This window comes from Stegodyphus dumicola, chromosome 3, assembly GCF_044657685.1.
Source record: "Stegodyphus dumicola isolate Sdum_Otavi_A_Nest chromosome 3, ASM4465768v1".
NCBI lineage: Eukaryota > Metazoa > Arthropoda > Arachnida > Araneae > Eresidae > Stegodyphus > Stegodyphus dumicola.
Genome location: NC_140770.1, coordinates 247,479,271 through 247,499,449, shown reverse-complemented (window position 1 = coordinate 247,499,449; position 20,179 = coordinate 247,479,271). Strand labels below are relative to the sequence as shown.

Here is a 20,179-nt window from a genome sequence, read left to right as displayed (position 1 = left end):
AAATATGCTGCGTTTAGAGACATGCTTAACAATAATATCCTTACAGGATACATTTCGCTATTTGATAGATTTCTAAGCGTTTAGATGTAATTAGCGTGCTTCTATTTAGTAGAAAGTATAAATCTTTCGCATTTAGAATTTATAATTATGAATAACATCTATGTAAAGCATCTCATAAGTCCTGGATGAACGATTGAAATAGATTGTGTTAAAGAAAAGAACGTGCAATAATAAGAGTAGGGTAAGGGAAATCTATGACTAATAAAAAATATGCAAACCTTGAGAAGAATAAACTACCGACTGCTAGAGAGAACATTATTATGTAATTTGCTTGATTTCTAATTACTAATTTTTAATAATGTCTTTCATTTTAATGCCAAATTCTAAGATAATAATTTTAATTTCAAATTTTGGTTGCTCTCAAAAAATTAAGGATTTTACTTAAAGATGTTCCTTAAGGTTTCACTTAAGTATGTTAAGAATTTTTCTTATTTGAGTTGTAATTGTAATATGCTTAAAATGGGAAATTTATAATGCTTTAAAGAACTTTTGATGAAAAAACCTAAATTGTACTTTTAATGAAATTAGTATTTTAATCTTGTTTTCTTAAATGGATTTCTTTCCCTCGCAAGTATTATTTCGAATTACATTTTTGATCATTTCCTGCATTGATAGTTTTCGGCAAGATATGCTATTACGCTATTACCCTCGTGATTATTTACTTCTTTTTTTATTTTATTCCTTTGTTTTCCATTCAATGGTGTTTATACTTAATTAATTTATTATACTTAATTCGTAACTAATTCTGCTAATTTCATTTTTTCCTCCGTTCCTTTAGTAGAGAGTTTTTAATTTATGTCTATTTCTGATATTACACCACCTAGTAGCCATGATGAAAATTTTAGGCAAATGTTAAGGTGATTGATCATTAAAAATAATGTAATACATTATGATTTGTGTTTCTTACTCCAAAAATGTTGGTATTGGAACTTTACTTCTAGACCTATTTTGAAATCGATTTTCGAGGAAATGGCGGTCGCTTAATTGTTAACTGCCCTCGCTTAACATAGGCGGGACTTCCTTCGTGACTGCGAGGCTATCATAAAGAATATATTTACTAAATATTTACCATAACAGGGCCGTTGGAAAAGGTTGACGTGACTCTTCGTGCATTACAACTTGCTAACCTTCTGACTCAAGGACTTGCCTTAGTAATTTCTGCAGTTTTAATAGTTTTAGAGAGGAGACGCTCATCAAATATTTGACGTCTTTGGTATCATTGGCTTAGGAAGATGACGTTTTGGGCTTTATAACAAAGTGTGGTCGCTGGATTCTTCGCCAGAGAGGTGATATTTGATGCTTAGAGACTGGAGCAAGATGTTGGAAATTCATCTTTGAAGAAGGCCGGATGAAAGGAAAAACATGGATCCGGGAGGCATAATTCTTAAATGTACATCGACATCGCAACCATGGGTGGCGCTCCGAATGCTGACCGATGGGATTCTACTGTTCTTGTGACATCGAATCCTTTGAAACCTATCCTTTACATTTTATTTTGCATTTGTTTCGCAGTATAAACATGTATTTGTGTTTATTTCAAATTCATTCAACCAGATAGTGAGTTTTCACAATTACTTAAATTTGGTCTAATTGAAAGTTTTCACACAAGAATCTAAGATGTTTTAATAATTTTATATTGGGCTTGAGAAACACTGCAACAGTTTTATTTAAAACGGGACATAGATCACGCAACATAACATAAAATAAACAGAAGTCCACTGTCCCGTACCCCTTCGGTCGCAGTACCGCTATGCAATTACGAATTACGCTCCGGGAGGCCAGTTGACTGCGTCGAAAGAAGTAGCCGGGCCTGAGGCTGATGACTGAGAATTCACTACAAATTAAAAATTTTTTACTCTTTTCAAGAAATCTCATGAGTTAGAAAAAGTATTTTCTGCCAGTTATGGGGACTCTTCGTTAGTACTAGTCTGCGGAAGAATGAACCCCGTCGGAGTCAACTTGAGGGGAGTTTTTCTCCTGATAGAGTGGAAGCAGAACTGTAAAACTGAAAAGGCTCTTATTAAAACTAATATGATTAAATAATTTTAAATTGAAAAAAATATTTAACTATCGGGTTAAAGTTCCATGTTGGTAGTTAAATAAAGAGTGATATCTATTTCATAACAGTAATATGATTAAATAATGTGAAACTGAATAAAAAGTAATTATCTATCCTATGTTAACCGGTGCTTTTTTCGTCTTGGAAAATATACCTATAGATATATTTTAACTCTAATGTAAAGGCGTAAGAGGCATAACTAAACAATACTAAACAATGTTTGTTGAGAATCTTTGAAGTATGTAATCGGAATTTATAGTTAACATTAAATTTATTTTGTTCCGATCTCAACGGTATGTATTATTCCAGTATAATATAATCTGAATCTATATTTGACATTAATTTTATTTTATGATTATTTTATTTTATTTTATTTATGACATCAGCTGCCTCTAATATTTCAATATAAAACAATTTGTGAAAAATAAAACGTCCTAAAATTTATTATTGCCTGTATCAAGGCAGTATCGGAATGGCTCCTTCCCAATGTAACATGACAGGTATATGAGTGTAGAATTTTCATATGTGCAGTGAAACTGTACTACATATCACCTGTGAATCTGCCTCTTGGATTAACTGTATTCGTCGAAAAAATAATAAATGTGATATATTTTGTGAAAAAAGCATATTTTCATCTTTCAGAACTTTTAATATATCTGTACTTTCACTGGAATTCTAACTGTGTTCTCAATTTAACACATCGCATTTCTTTTATTAGAGGGCTTATATTTGGCTTGGATTATGGCTCATTTGTTTAACTGATGTTTAAATTATATATCAAGTCTGCAATGGTTTACATTTATACATAAGAACGTTCTGAAGATTTTGAAAAGTTGCTTTTGCGTCTTCTATTCCTGTACTGTATTGCCAAATATTTCTCGGAGATTTCAAAGGTGTCTATGAAAGTTGAATAATCAATAACATATGTAATCAAGATTTCATAGCAAATGCATATTTCAAATTAAAACTGGAAAATTAATTTTAATTTATTGTTTGCTGTTGATCTGAAAGCATTATTCAAACACCAGTTTAAACTTCTGGTATTAAGATAACTATTAGAAAATAATTATTAGAATTAAACTGATCCTTCTGAAATTATTTAAGTTGCATTATACTGTAATCATAATCGAATTTTACTGAAATCTCGAAAATTTTTATTTCTAGAAGTTAAATAACAATTTCAAGAGCAGGATTCCTACTTTATGATAAATTGCACTTTGTCATAGACACGACAACAACAACAAGTTACTACTCTTAAGTTCCTACTCTTTTCAATAATGTAATGCAACTTCCAAAAAAATCTATAATTTTATTCACATGGAAATGATGTATATTTAACATACACAAATGAAATTCGTATTTATCTCCTGACTTATAGTGACTTCTGTCTTGTATTAATGATCATATCCATGGAAAATATATTACAGTTACACGTACTACACACGGAGCAAATAATTAATTACTACATATTATAGAAATCTGATATATCATAATTTAGTTTATAGCAACTAAAACTAGTGAAGCGCATAGTGACTATTTGCTGTTCTTTCTTACAAATATAGAAACAAACCCAAAGAAAGTTTAAAATACCCTTTTAATCAACTCAAAGAATAATAACAGTCGTCCCTCTCTCGGGCTTACTAGAAAGCCTCCACTTGGGCTTTAACGTAAGATAAAAAATAAGAAAGTAACAAGTTATTAAGTTCCTTGTTAGTAAATTCTAACGATAACTTACAGAGCTGTACAGAAATAGCTAACGGAATTGGACCTTATTTAAACTTCACCGATGAAACCTAACATGCACGTAAGACTACGGCCGGACATAGTGAGGTAGACTTAAAGCAACGACATGGCCAGAAAGCAGAACTCGCAGAACCGTTCTGAGCGCTTCTACGGAATGTTGCTACTTCGGTGAGTATACAGCAACTCAGCAGGGGAAAAGTTCCTGCTCTTGCCAGTTCATGATTTGAATCTCGAATTGGTCATGACTCGTATTGACATTCGCAGATATAATTCTCCAGATGAGACAAATACTGTGGGAGTCATCAATGTCCAATGCTGAATTAGAATACCAGGATTATGACGTCATCAGTATAGCATCACCCAGCGTAGTAAGAATAATCCCAGACAGCGCTGAGACCTGGTCGAGAGCGGAGGGCAGACGTGAGCAGACGGCTCACACGTCTTCAAGAGTTTATGAACTTAGATTGTGCTTTTGATGTTATGCCTTTAGGTGTAAAAGGACTGTTGGTGCATCATTATGTTAATCCTGCATACCGTTAACTTCATCTTTATATACTTTTCTTAATTACTTTTATTTCTTTCTATTAAATAAACCATTTAAATATTACTTCGTGCTCTCATGCTGTGAATTAAGTCAAATTCTACAAAACAATATGGCGCCCAATCGTGGGGCCTGGAACTGAAAACGTGTGCAAGTAGTAGAACTGTGCTTTGAACTACTGAGTGAACTGTTGTCACAAGTTATTCGATTTATTGGATTACTCGTATAAAGTGTGGATTACCCAATTGACGACGATCATCTGTCGGGTGAGTACAAAACTTTCTTTCCAATATGAAGTTAGTAGAAATTACAAAATTGGAAGCAGCTTTAAAGAACAGTAAAAGTTCTGAAATCAAAAGTTTGCATAAGCTTATTTTTAATACTGATGGAGATCGAAATAACCAGAAACGATTACGTGAATTGTCTGGCTTTGTATTTAAACCAGATTCTGAAGAATATAATAAGAAAATAGATACAGTGCAGAATAGTTTTACTTTGAATGAGTTAATTAAAGTTTGCAATGTATTGTGCATAAATTCAGAAGGTTCAAAAACGGAAGTCGTAACCCGAATTGTCTCTTTCCTATGTGATTTATCTGTACTATTTGAAAATATTTTGCATGAAGTAAATAGTGATATTGAAGATGAAACTATTAATAAATTTTCTGAAGTAATGCTTGATGATAATGAAAGAGACAATCCTGGTTTTAATGAGTCTCAAGTAAACAACAGTATGCAGCTTCCAATTCAAGATTATTTGAAACCTCATCTTAGTTTTTCTGATATTGAAAGTATTGTTAATCCTTTTTCTGGTAATGCATATGAAAATGTTGATAAATGGATTGATGAATTTGAAGACGTTATAAATTCTTTAAAATTGAGTGATTTGCATAAATTAGTTTTTGCTAAAAGATCATTAAAAGGTAAAGCGAAACTATTTATTCAGAGTGAACCGAAAGTTAATGACTGGTGTAAGTTAAAAAAGCTTTTGAAATCTGAATATGGTAAAGCTTTTAATTCTGCTGAGTTGCATGAAATGTTATGTGAACGTAAATTAATGCCTAATGAATCTTTAGATGAGTATTTTTTGAAAATGAAAGAAATGTGTTCGCGAGGTAACATTGAAGATGCTTCATTAATTAAATATGTTATTGATGGTATTCCCGATTCGGTAGTGAGGAAAACTATACTATATGGTTGCGAAACAATAACTGAATTTAAACAAAGGCTTAAAATTTATGATAAAATGAGATCGGACAATGATAAGTTTAAAAATCCGAAACCGAAAGTAGACACTCAAGTTAAAGATAGAAGTAAGCTTTCGTCATCAAACCGAAATCAATCTAACGTTAATAAGGTCAAATGTTTTAATTGCCAGGAATTTGGGCATTATTCTAAGCATTGTGTAAACAAATCAAAGGGTGTAAAATGTATAAAATGTAAGAAGTTCGGGCATTATTCAACAAACTGTCCAGAGCAGACCCCCGAGAAACAAGCAGCTTTAATTCAACGAATTTCCGACAAGCATAGAATTATGAAGACTGTAGAAATAAATAATCATTAGTTGATAGTTTAGTTGACACTGGTTCAGATGTAACGATATGCAGCGTAGAGTTACATAAGCAGATTGGTTCTCCTAATTTAAATTGTAGCGATATCACATTAAACGGAATTGAATCAAAGCAAACGTACCCCATCGGCTTTTTCATTTCTGATATTTCAATTGATAGTTTTTCACTGCGTACTAAAATTTATGTTGTTAAGTCGTTATGTAATCAAATTGTATTAGGTTTAGATGTATTGAATCAGTTTAATTTCTCTTTTACCGAGAATGGCCTTCAAATAATTTTTCATCGGAATAAAAGTAATGTAAACTTGATAACTGCTGAGTCATCTCGAAATTCTAACGTTCTTTGCGTTATGGGAAATTTGAATATTGCTGTCTCATTGAAGAATGCTTATGACCCTTCGCGATCGTCTGACGTCTCTGTTAATGTAAACAAAAGTCCTGAAAGCGGAAGTAGCGCGACGTTTAATTACCTTTCACATCTGGTGAATGCTATTTCTGTCAACGAGATTGATTTATCGCATATTTCGAATGTAGAACATAAAGAAAGACTATGTAATTTAATTAATTCGTACCAGCCTCGGAAAAATAGACAATCTGACTTCAAGATGCAAATAAATTTATGCGATGATATTCCTGTCTGTCAAAATAGAAGATACATGTCTTTTGCGGAACAAAAAGTTGTTGACGATCAAATTAAGGAATGGTTAAAAGAGGGCATAATAAAGCCTAGCAATTCTAATTATTCGGCGCCTATTGTTTTGTGTAACGAGCGTGATAATTCGGAACGTTTATGCGTAGACTATCGGAAATTAAATAAGAAGATTATTAAAGACAAATTTCCACTGCCTTTAATTTCGGAAGTACTTGATCGTTTAGAGCAGTCAAAAGTCTTCACGAAACTAGATTTGAAAAATGGCTTTTTCCATGTAGACATAGACGAATATTGCACCAAATATACCGCTTTTGTAACACATAATGGTATCTACGAATTTCTTAAAGCTCCTTTTGGTTTATGTATTAGTCCAAATGTTTTTCAAAGATATATTTATTCAGTATTTCGTGACTTGCTAAATGAAGGTGTACTAATTATTTATATGGATGATATAGTTATACCGGCTAATGATGAAGTTGAATGTTTAGACAAATTAGAAAGAGTACTCAAAACTGCTTCGGAGTATGGATTACAAATAAATTTCAAAAAGTGCCAATTCTTAAAACGTAAAATTGAATTTTTGGGACATGTAATTGAAAACGGAACTATTCGACCATCATCTTCCAAAACTGTTGCTGTTCGAAACTTTCCACAACCGCGTAACTGTAAACAACTACAAAGCTTTTTAGGACTAACAGGTTATTTTCGTAAATTCATTCCTCAGTATGCTAAAATATCTAAACCTCTTAGTGACTTACTTAGAAAAGGTATTGGTTTTAAGTTCGATTCCGAACAACAGGAAGCTTTTTGGAGATTGAAAGAAATTCTCTCTCAAGCACCTGTTCTACACATATTTAGGCAAGGATATCCATTAGAACTTCATACTGATGCTAGTATTCAAGGCTTTGGTGCGGTACTACTCCAATTGTCTGATGATGGTAATTATCACCCAATCCAGTATATGAGTAAGAAGACTTCACCGCAGCAAGAGAAACTCTGTAGTTACGAATTAGAAGCCCTTGCAGTAATAGAAGCTCTGAAGAAATTTCGAAACTATTTGTTAGGGACTAAATTCAAAATTGTAACTGATTGTAGTGCGTTTCAGAAAACTTTAGATAAGAAAGATTTAACTCCTAAAATTGCGAGATGGGCAATGTTTATTGAAGAATTCGATTACGAAATTGTACATCGTTCAGGAAGCCAAATGAAACATGCTGATGCTTTAAGTAGAAATGCTCTAATTTTAACATCATACACATCCGATGTAACTGAGAAGATTCGGTTAGCACAACAACAGAATGAAGATGAACATGTGAAATTGATAAAGAATTTAGTTGAGAAGGGAGAAGAAAATGGATTCTTCGTGAGAAATGATATTTTGTACAAATTTGAAAATGGTAAAGATCTTCTAGTAGTGCCAGAATCCTTACAGAACGAAATCATACAGAAGGTACATAAAAAAGGTCACTTTGCTGTAGATAAAACTGTGAATGCCGTAGAGCAAGAATTCTATATTCCCAGACTGAAATGCAAAGTTGAAAAAGTAATTGCTAACTGTATAGAATGTATACTGTACAACAAGAAGCAAGGAAAAGCAGAAGGATGTCTTCATCCTGTACCAAAAGAAAACGTTCCCTTGAGTACGTATCATATCGACTTTATTGGACCTCTTCCATCAACGAACAAGAGATACCAACACATTCTAACTGTTGTCGACGCTTTTACGAAATTTACTTGGTTCTATCCAGTGAAATCACCAACTACGCAAGAAGTTATTTCAAAATTGAAGCAACAACAGACTGTATTTGGAAATCCAGCCAGAATCATTTCAGATCGAGGTAGTGCCTTTACTTCGAAAGAATTTTCAGCTTATTGTACTGAAGAAGGAATAGAACATGTCAAAATTACTACCGGTATTCCAAGAGGTAACGGACAAATTGAGCGAATTCATAGAATTTTGATTCCGGTTTTGTCAAAATTATTACATGAAGATTCAACGAAATGGTTTAAGTATGTTCCAGATGTTCAGAGAATAATCAACAGTACGACTACGAGAAGTACGAAATATTCACCGTTTGAGCTTCTCATAGGCACGAAAATGAAGAATAAAGAAGATTTGAGAATTAGTGAAATATTGAATGAAGAATATTTGAAGCAATTGATGCAAGAACGTGATGAAATGAGAGAAGATGCGAAAAACAACATTTTGAGGATTCAAGAAGAGAATCGTAAACAATTTAACAAGAAACGTAAGAAACCGAAACTATACAAGATTGGCGACTTGGTAGCCATTCAGAGAACTCAATATGGGACTGGTTTGAAACTACGACCAAAATTTCATGGACCGTATAAAATCATAGCTGTAAGATTAAATGACAGATATGAAGTCGAGAAAGTAGGATACCATGAAGGACCAAATTTGACATCTACTGCGGCTGACCATATGAAGCCATGGTCAAATTGATTTAATGCTTGTATCAGCTCAAAGCCTAAGGACCTGATACTCTTTTTTCTTTCTTTTTTGTTTTTTTATTATCTTTGCAGGTACATGATGGTGATGTCCATTCAACAGACATCGAGGACGATGCCTCTTCAGGCTGGCCGAAGCTGTGGGAGTCATCAACGTCCAATGCTGAATTAGAATACCAGGATTATGACGTCATCAGTATAGCATCACCCAGCGTAGTAAGAATAATCCCAGACAGCGCTGAGACCTGGTCGAGAGAGGAGGGCAGACGTGAGCAGACGGCTCACACGTCTTCAAGAGTTTATGAACTTAGATTGTGCTTTTGATGTTATGCCTTTAGGTGTAAAAGGACTGTTGGTGCATCATTATGTTAATCCTGCATACCGTTAACTTCATCTTTATATACTTTTCTTAATTACTTTTATTTCTTTCTATTAAATAAACCATTTAAATATTACTTCGTGCTCTCATACTGTGAATTAAATCAAATTCTACAATACTGATACACTTTGGATCTGGCTTGAACACGTGCTTCTACGGAAGTGACTGAACATCCCATTAAACACCGGTTCTGCCTCATTTACACAAAATACGATACTGAAAACACATTCTGGCAGGTAGTTGCATATGAGAACCAAGAGAATAAAGGAAAGAGTTTCAAAACTAAGAATAACAATTATAAGATTAATATAATCCTTACAAGTTAAATATAATTTTTAGAAAATCTTAGGTAATTGTGAATCAATCACCATTTTTTGTTGCGCTTAAACATAAACGTTTTCTATCATACGCAATACTTCATCTCGTTCTGTCTTACACTGAGATTTTAAACTACGGGTTTATGGGTTTTTATAAATATTCAAATATTTTTCTTACCAGATAAGCTGCTTTCAAAGCAATGCCGTCAGCTATATTTTCATCTTGCGTGTTCATGCCTTTTACCTACAAATAACACAATTTTATCATAATATATGTAATGGTTTGAGCATGTGTAAATAAAGACGTAATAGCAATAAGTGTTGAAGGAAGGTCACTGCATGTATTCCTGTTCACTCTCATCTAACGTATAAATTCATATGGGTAAGGACATGTCACACGTTTTATTTACGTGTTTCGCAACGCATAAACCGATGCCTTAGAGTTCATAAATATTGTTGGGCGCACTTGTGAACTAGTTTTTCAAATTGACATTAGCTTTAACTATCAGCTATAGTTCGAAAATCATAGCTTTGCTTCAAAATTTCTGAGCTGCAGATGTAGCTATGCATATATGACATTAGAAGCAGTCTATTCTGTACTGTGGCAATGCATTGTTTTCCACGATAAACACCGCCAACAGGCCGGTCAAAGTTCCTGGACTGAATTACCCATTAGGCTAATTTGTAAGGTTTCACATAAGTTGTGATTTCATATGTTGACAGACTTCGATGATGATTTCACCCTTTTCTCTATCATGCGAGTGACTTGACCTCAGTAGTAAGCCTGGCGATTTGTCGCACAGGCGTGAAGAGTAACAACAGAGGGAAAGGAGTTAACTGCCCTTTTATTTCTCAATCCTTCTTAAATTTGGTAAAGAGTATCTATTAATTTCTTTTACTTTACTCCACATTGGAATTTTTACATATGGATTTGTTTTTGTATATTCCTATAATGGACCGCCCTGAGTCGAGTAGGTATTCAAAACTTTCGGGTAAACTATTATAATTAAATAATTTAGGATGGTTCATCAGCTGATGTCGGATGAACAGTAACGCAGTGGTTTTCCACTGGGAACATGGTTTAATTGAGTTTGATCTAACATTGCATCAAATTTATATGAATTTTTCTTCCCATGTCTTTTTTTTTTTTTTTTTTTTTTTTTTTTAAGATTGATTTTAATTATTATAGCCTTTGGTTGATTTATTTAAATATTTTGGGGAATTTTAAAATTTACTGGTTTGAATTTAATTTCGTTTTTGGATCTTTGTGTATTTGATTCCGAATTTCTTACTTTTTGTCTATAACTGTTTAATTTTCAGCAGCATATTGCGCGGAAATAAGATCGAAATAATTTTCTTTAAAATTTAAGAAATATGATACTGTTTATATATTTTTCAAGCAGTCTCATTCGGATAAGCTATATGTGACACATATAAATATGAGATTGCCTCAAATATATCTTACCTGCATTCCATTTTCGGCAGTATAGTTATCATATTGCTCTATAAAACACTCCGCTCTCGAGTTGAAAGCCTGTTCCTCCGTTGTGGACCACCAGTTTCTGCTATTGCCATCTTTATCAAATATTCGACCTATGGTTTTATAATCAGCATATTCAGTATTTCGGAGGAAAAGCAAAACTCTTTTCAATCGGTAAGTGATCTTAAGCATGTCATTCGTATCACAAATCCTATATATAATTCTTAAATCAGGCAATATTCTGTGAAAACTGTATTTAATCTAAAATTTACGTCGATTTTAAAAGTGTGGAAAAAGCAAAAGTAAAAACGCATCTGTGCAATTGGATGAAGCAAACGCACAAAATATATCTTCTTTTAAGCCCAAAATGTCATTCAAGTGAGCAGCTATTTTTTTTTTTTAATATTTTTAAGTGATTTGGTTCAAAATACGTTTGTCGATGTAATATTTAATTCCTCAGAAAAGTGTATTATTATTATTTAGGAACTCTAAAGCTGGAAATAATTTTTAAACCACTACACTCTTCTAAATTCAGAGTACTGAAGCATGTGTTTCTAGACTATTTTCAAGATTAAAATTTATAAAACCTGAATCACCTTTATTGTCTTGATGCGCATTTGAAAATACTTGCTATCAAATTTTAAACAAATCTTGCTGGCAATCAAACATAGAAATTGCTGAATCATAATATTATTTTCAGTGGCCGAGTGAGTGTTTGTTTTGCATGAAGACTTTTGTTCAGAATATATTTATGACAAAAGTAAGCTAGTGTTACGAATTTTGTATTTAGATAGGTAATTTTAGTAGAATTATGATTAAAATTGTTGTATTTTTCTGTGTAATGGAGCGCGAGACGAATCATATCGTAAAGAGAACGCTATGCCGGAAAAGTAAGAGTGCAGGGGCAAGTGCATTTAACATTGAGTAAATGGGTATCTTTGATTTATTAGTGAGACATCGCCAAGCTGACAACGGTTTTGTCGCTAAAATTGGCGAGAAATCACAAAAACTCTCCACATTTGGAGACCATTTGGCAACATTTGGGTTCCGTCCCTGTATCACCTTAGTAAGCATTGAAATTGAATAAATGTAATTGACCACTATGTTAGCTGTAACCGTAATTTTACATTCTTATTGCTTTCTAGTAACTTCGAGAAGCAGAAAATACTAGAAAAAACTCGACCGTTGAAAACTATAACTGCCAGGGAAAGAGCATCTGAATTTAGTTGCTCAGTTATTGTTGTTGCGAGTTGTAGTTCTGCGTGAACTGAGATAAATCGGAGTTAGCTTCCTCTTTAGATGCGCTTTGCATTGGTTCTGTTTAACGTTCTTAATATTTTGGAGTGTAACTATTAATTATACTGTGTGATACTGTAAACACTTCTATGAATATTTCTGTGGAAAATTCCACAGTTCTGAAATATTTTTTTAATAAAAATAAATTATATTAATCTGTTACCAGATTTGTGCATTCAATCTATTACTATGAACTCGTACGTACGCAATACTAGATGAAGTAAAATTAGTCTCCAGTGTTCATATTCTACTGGTCATCGAGAAAAGTTAGTGGAATTGAAAATTGGACTTTGGTTAGGGATTCCTTTTATTAGAAATAAATAAGTGTATTTCCATTCGTCAAAATTGCACAGCTTACGAAATGGAGAAGTCATATGTTTATTCAAATCGTGGAAAATATAGCAAACAAAATTATTCATTTTGGTAGGCCTTGAAAAACTTGATGTTTTAAGTATTTCAATGGATACTAATTACTTATTCAATTTTTATTTATCATTATTTATTTTTCGTGTGACTTAAGCCGATAATAGTCAAGCTTTTACAATAAATTTGAAATACGTTGTTGGCAACGAAAACGTGAGTAATTATTTATGATGCACGAATTTTTATAGAGATCAAATTTAAAACTTTCAAACTTTTTTGTCCATTTTTAAATAATAGACAAAAAGGAGGGTACTGTACAGAAAAGGGTGCAGGATACCACTGATTATTTGCATTAATTAACACAGTGTCCCAATTCTGCATGTTTTTGTCATGACTCGCTTTTTATAAGCGTGACGATTTATGTCAGTCAAAGAGTTCTTTGCGATTATTTTAATAGAATTCCAAGTTTAAACACAAATTCCCATCAATGGAAGAAGCGGTGTGGAAGAAGAAGCAGTACAATCATTTATAAATAACAATGCAAGAAACTTGCGAGATGCCGAATAAATTATTTAAGTCAACTTCATTATCTTTTTGGATCTTTAATAGAGTTTTAGACAATGGCAAATTTTGTTTCTCTCTAGAACTCTGTTTTTAAACGACGCACTTTATCTGATCAACTCACTCTTTTAATATCTTTACGCGTTGCATTTTAGCGTATTCCTTAGGTTTTAGAAATCCGTATGTGTTCTGTTTTTCTTTAATTATATGCTCACTGATACTGTATGGTAAATTATTACTGTACCTCTATTATCAAATGCATGGGTTATTTCGTGACCAATAATGTAACCAAGAGATCCAAAATTCAAATAGCTGAAACAAATACATGTATCAATATTTATCTGTTCTCTCATTTAACGAATATTGTAAATGAAATCATAAAAACATAATTATAAGCATCTCTGATTAGTTTAAGCTTAAAGAAGCACATGAGATATAATATAAACTCACTGTGGTCTATTATTATAAAATATGGGAGCCTGTAAAACTCCTGTAGGAATGCCTGTAAAGGAAGATAGTTGAGAAAGAATGAATATAATCAAATAATACAAATAGTATTATTAATTCAAAAGCATGCAGATATAACGAACTTTCAGTAAAGTATCCAATGATAATTTAAGCGTAAAACTCAATACTTTTAAAACATATAATTGGCTTATCGTTTATAAATAAAACCTAATATGTTTATAAACGTTATGGCTCAACGTAATTACGAACTCTACTTGTGTTTTATTATTCTTTTCTCACATACGATGAAAAATGATAACTCTGTGCTCATGTACGCATCCAATCTCATGCTTTGATTTGAAATTATCGCATCGATCGTAGTATCTCTCCTGATCATATACGTTTTCGGATATTCACAAACTGGTGTCTTAAGGGGTCATACCTCCCTTAAAAGGCTAAAACGTCGAGTAAATTGGACCATTTCAAACTACTGTATCTCATAATATATAAACAGGAAACAAATAAATTTTTTACAGAAGACATTTAAAATACTACTCTATCTGAAAATGTGACTAAGCTTATAAAATACCAAAAAAAATTATTTAATAATGCCGAAAACTATATGGCACTTTATGTAATCTAAAAATGTAATATCAGCTTGCGAGCAAGATTACTCTTAAATTATATGCTTTTTCAAAATATTTTCACCTGTAATATATTTATTATAGTCTTATTATAATTTTGAACCTTTAAAATTTTAAATATATATAAATTTTATATTTTTTAAAAACAGTTGTTTTATTTTACTGAAAATAGCATACTTTTTATTTCTTTGAGAACCCAGAAAAATAACAAAATATAAATGGAAATTGCAAATTTTAGGTTCAGGTTGTAGCAAATTACATATTGTATCTGTGATACAACTTTCATTAGAATATATTGAATCTTTCAATTGTTATGATGCGCGCAATGATAAAAAATCATGTTTTGAGAAAAATGACTTTAAAGTTTTTTTCACCACATATTACCTAATAACCATTATTATTGCACCTTAATTTTATATAAAATGAAAAACTTATCACCTGATATTGTTTTCTTTACTTATTTTGTATTTGATAGAAATTTCAACTGTTTACACAACATTCACACTATGTCGTGATGTGAAATTACACTGAATAGCAAAAATGCACAAAACATATCAATAAAGATTCATCATATAATAATTATACACACACTATTAGCATTAAAATGCTCCTGAAAGGTATGTTACTCCTTCAGTTTTATGAGGCTTTTTAATTTCATGCAGTTTTGCATGACGCTTGGCGCGACGAGCATCAATCGTACGAGCTATTACTCGTTTCTTCGAAGAAGTTACACGTTTATAGTCACTCCTGAATTGTTCAGTAATGCAAGTAATTCCAGAGTGTATATTCAGGTATCTCAGAGTAGATAATCTACCCTTTCTACCATCATTAAAAAGAGTAACTGCTTCATGAACTGCTATTTCTGATATGATTCTGCCACTACCAGATGTCTTTGGACATATTTGCCAAATCAAGGAGTTCAGTGACTCATTTGGATTTTGAGCTCCAAGACAGCGTTTTAGGAGGTCTGGATGCGACAGTGAATTAAAAATTGGTTTGATCACATCCATGACTGTCACTGGTAAGGAAGGTTTCTTTATGGCAAAAATCATTCACAACCCCTTTCGCCGAAGCAATTTGGTACTTGCACCATGAGGACTCACCAGTTGGACAAAAATTATGTAATGGGTCACCGTCTGTAGATCTAGTATGAAAATACAAAGCCCAGATAGCATTTCGTATATCTTTCAGTGAATCTGCATGTTGGCGAATTGCATTTCCATAATACAATGACAGTCGACTGATTGCACTATCTGCAAGTCGACCTTTTCCAGGTAGACTTTTGCCATCTGAAAGCTTTCGTCCCTTATAATCAGCTTTCAGTTTACGTAAGCGAGTGCCCATCCTCTTCTGGATGTGCCCTACACACTCTAGTTTTGACATAGTCACACTTTCATATGGTTTGTTTTCTGTTATGGAAAGAAATGTTTTTGAATCACCATCACCAATATAATTGATGTATCTCACACCCCTTGCACTTTGAGACCTCTGAAAAATTTTAACCATTCGGTCAGCTTCCATTTTGGCAGATGAACCGAAATGATTTCTCCTGCAAGTGCGAGAATGGGTTTTCTGCAACTCATCAAAGGCTTCACCAGATCGAGGACCCTTATACAATTCGCATCCTTTACATGCTGCGGTTAAAACCTCTACGTCGATAACGTTTCCACTCTTCAGCACCAATAAACGTACATACACCAATCTGAGATGTATGACCTCTTGTTTTCCAGGTGCCATCAACACTTACACTTATGCCTGTAGAATTACTGAGTGATACTTCTTCTGCTGCTGCATTTTTCATGCTTTCAATTGCAGTCATTTTTGTTGCATTATTGATTAAGTTACAGATTCTGTCATAAGTTTTTTGCATCACAGGAGGATCTAAATCCATTATTCCACAAAATGGTTTCAATGGTTCAAGACCTTTACCAATACAACGCATTGCATAAATAATACGACGATTAATTTCTGCAATGTTCCTTTTCTCCCCAACAAGTTTAGTGTTGCTTGTCATCACAACATTTTTGCATCCTTGACATGTCAAGATCATTCTGGAACATAGACCTGAAGATCTTTTCGCAGTAAATTTTAATTTACCATGGCATACCTTACACACAGTGTTTTCTTCCAAAAAAGAACACAGAATATTTTTATCGACAATCATGTTGCCATCAAATCGATTGCTTTCACTTGAAAAATCAATGTCTGTTTGTTACTTTTTAACTTTTTACAAGAAGCACTTGTATTTAGTTCATCTGAATTTCCAGGGAAACTATGTGCAGCTGTAGTTTCACAAATAACAGCTTGGTTTGGGGAAGAAATAGAAAATCCATTATTTATTTCATTTGAAACTGTCGATTTACCAGTTCTGGTGAACTGGTTTTCATGAAATCGGCGCTTTTTTGAACGCTTTCCAGAAGCACGTTTATAAGCATTATCACATTAGTTTTGCATCACAGGATAATAAATAAAGTAAGTAAGATAATAAATTGCTTTAAAAACTTACAATTATATTTAATTTCACCCACAAAGTGTTCTAAAATCACAACTGAATTATCATAAGTGACGGAAATAACAAGTGGAGTGATATTAAACACTACTAAAATATAATGAAATGAAAGGAAAAAACAGCAATAAAAGTAAAACGCATGAACGGTTAAGAATGTAAACAAACTACCGAAGAGTTGAGAAATAACATTTCTACTCCATAAATAGATCATTAAAAAATAAATCATTAGGCTTGCCACATAACACTTCGAGTAGAAACTGCTCACGCTTTTCGCTTGGACCTTTAAACCTTGTTTACATTAGTTCAACTGATACATTTTCCTTCATAACTCATGAAATTTTATGAATTTTTGCTTGGGTTTTTTTTAAACTGTGCAGAAAGAATCAGACGATAACATATATATTTTTTCGAAAAATCAAAAATTTTGATGGTTTAAGGGAAGTATGACCCCTTAACAATCACAAAGTGTTTAAAAAAAACCTATCTTTAGAATTCTCTATAGAGTGTTAAGTTTTGCCCTACCTTTTTCCCAATAGTTTCTCAGTTCGTGATATCAGTGTTCAGCTTCTGACGCTCAATTTTTTAATTTATCCTTTTGGCTTTCTTTATTAAACATCACTTTCTTTTGCACTTACATAAAATTTCAAGACAATCACAAAATCAATAAAAACAGCTTAGCTTTAGAATTCCAACACAGTGTTAAATGTTGTCATATATTTTTTATTCCTTATAATAATCATATTTGCGATATCCTTTCTTTCAAAATAACACCTAGCGATAATATTTGGTGGCAACATCTTTTTATTTGAAACGTGACTTGACACAAGAGTGAAACGGACACTAAATTGAGTACTGAGGACAATATACTATATTTAATTCCTTCATAACAGGAACTCATCTTCACGATGAGTTTATTCTTGTTACATATGGCGTAATTCAAAAAAATAAATATAACATGTTATTCTCAATCGGTACAGATTTTAAATACCGAATCTGAGAAGTTTTGGATTATTTCATATTTCATATAACATATTTTTTCACTGAAATTTGTTCGGAACTTCAAATAATGTATAACTCGCGGTTCAGTTTACGCAGAAATCTAATATATTGCTGCCATCGATATAAAGCCTTAAATACTAAAATTGAAATTTTTGGATTATATTTTAGTACAAGTTTTCATTAAAAACTGTTATTTTCCTTATGTAAAATACCACTTCCAGTTGTCTAATTTTTATATGAGTACAGAACGGTTAAATACGAAAAGATTTCATATAAGCTATGGAAGACGAAAACCTCTTTACGCGTATACACATAAACTGAGAGACATCATTGTAAAATAGTAATAACGGGTTGTAGGGGACCCGAATTCGTAATAACGGTTGTTTTTCACTGAAATTCACTAGAAAAATTTTGGATAGAAAACATTATCTCACTTACCTATGTATATATAGTAGTTTAGCAGGAGCTAAAAAATGCAAAACTACAGTTTCATTAAAACCAAAAGTGGGTTAAATGAAGTATCTTTTATGCGAAGATGCATACATTTCAGAGAAATAAAGAGAGAGAGATATTTTGGAATGAAATGTTTTAAAAATGTACTTTTATTCCTATGCAATATGCGCCATCTACCAATAAATATTTGGACACCCATGCAAATGCCGATATCTGAGGCCGTGGTGTACGTCACGAACAGAAATTCAAAGGCATAAAAGTTTGATTAAATAACTTTCAACCGGATCAGTTTGTCTAATTTTTACGTTTTTATCTCCTGCCATTTTATATAATGTTTTCTGTACGAAAATTCGTTAATGTCCATTGAATAAGCAAGAATTAGGGTTCCCGAAACACGTTTATACTATTTTCATAGTGATGTCTGTCTGTCTACATGTATATGTGTGTGACAATGTTTTCATCCACGATACATATTATATAAAATTTCCAACATTTTCTATTCTCCGTATTAAGCTTTCTACATTCATGTTATAAAGTGTTTTCTCCCTACTTCCTACATACCTTCGTGGTATAAGAGTACCACACTCGGCTCGTATTCGAGAGTACAGGTTCAAGTTCATTGCACATTTTTCACATCTCCTGCTTGAAAATAACCTAATGACTCTACAATGTAAAGAATTTATTAAATTTTGGATAAAGGTGAACAACCGGAAGTAATACATGAAGCTATAGTAGTTTTATTGGACAATTGGAAGAGGTACTTTACTCGAATGAGATACATTCCGATGACCTCAGAATCATTAGACTGTATAGCTAATGTAAATTTAATAAGGTAGATGATTTCAGCGATCACAATATTATGTGTAGCTAATGCAAACGTTCCTTCTTCTTTAAGGTTATTATGTGTAGCTAATGCAAAAGTCCTTCTTCTTCTTCTGTTTCGGAATGCATCTCATTGTGCTGCAATCAACATGAAATATTACTGCATTTATAAATAATAGCACATTTCGTTGAATGGGCATTGTTTATTGATACCTAAATATCGCGGTGATATATATATGTAGATGAAAATAAATTTACATTTACTGATACTATGGAAATAAGAAGAAAATGAAATTATGGAACTTATTTCATATACTCGTATATTATAAACAATTTTATTTTAAAAAAAATATATTGTATTTTATTGACATCCGAGAGAAATGCAAATTTTAATAAAAATATTAAGAAGCAAACATTTAATTATTTTGGTATAAATTTAGAAAAAAATAATTTTTACATCTGGCTAATAAAATATAATCCAAGATTTTGTACTACAGACTTTTTTTTTTAATTGGAACAAAAAATTTGATTTTGTACAAACTTTATTTTATTACTTTTGCTAAATTATGGAACTGGTGGGAGCGTTTGTGCTCGCCATTTTTTATATGTGCCTATTTGTTTGCAGCTTAAATTGCAATATATGTAATTATATGTTTTTCTTGAATGCTATGTGTCTTATAACACCTGCAAGAAATTTAAAATCACTAGTAATTTGTGCCGATAAAATTCTTGACATCCAAGGCAGAATTTGCCTAAACCATGGAGGAAGGACATTTAAGAATTCGTTGAACGAAGCATCACTACAGTTCTATTACA

At 32.4% G+C, this 20,179-nt stretch overlaps 1 protein-coding gene across 1 annotated transcript in view; it reads right to left on the bottom strand.

Annotated features, from left to right (window-relative positions):
* The window catches only part of LOC118181125 (neprilysin-2-like), a 98,550-nt gene that overhangs the window by 7,743 nt on the left and 70,628 nt on the right, over positions 1-20,179 (bottom strand). The window contains exons 15-18 of the mRNA XM_085812399.1: positions 13,940-13,991; positions 13,734-13,801; positions 11,255-11,382; positions 9,968-10,033 (exon numbers count right to left, since the gene is read on the bottom strand). Coding sequence (XP_085668525.1) covers positions 9,968-10,033; positions 11,255-11,382; positions 13,734-13,801; positions 13,940-13,991 — 314 coding nt within the window. The remainder of the gene's footprint in view (positions 1-9,967; positions 10,034-11,254; positions 11,383-13,733; positions 13,802-13,939; positions 13,992-20,179) is intronic.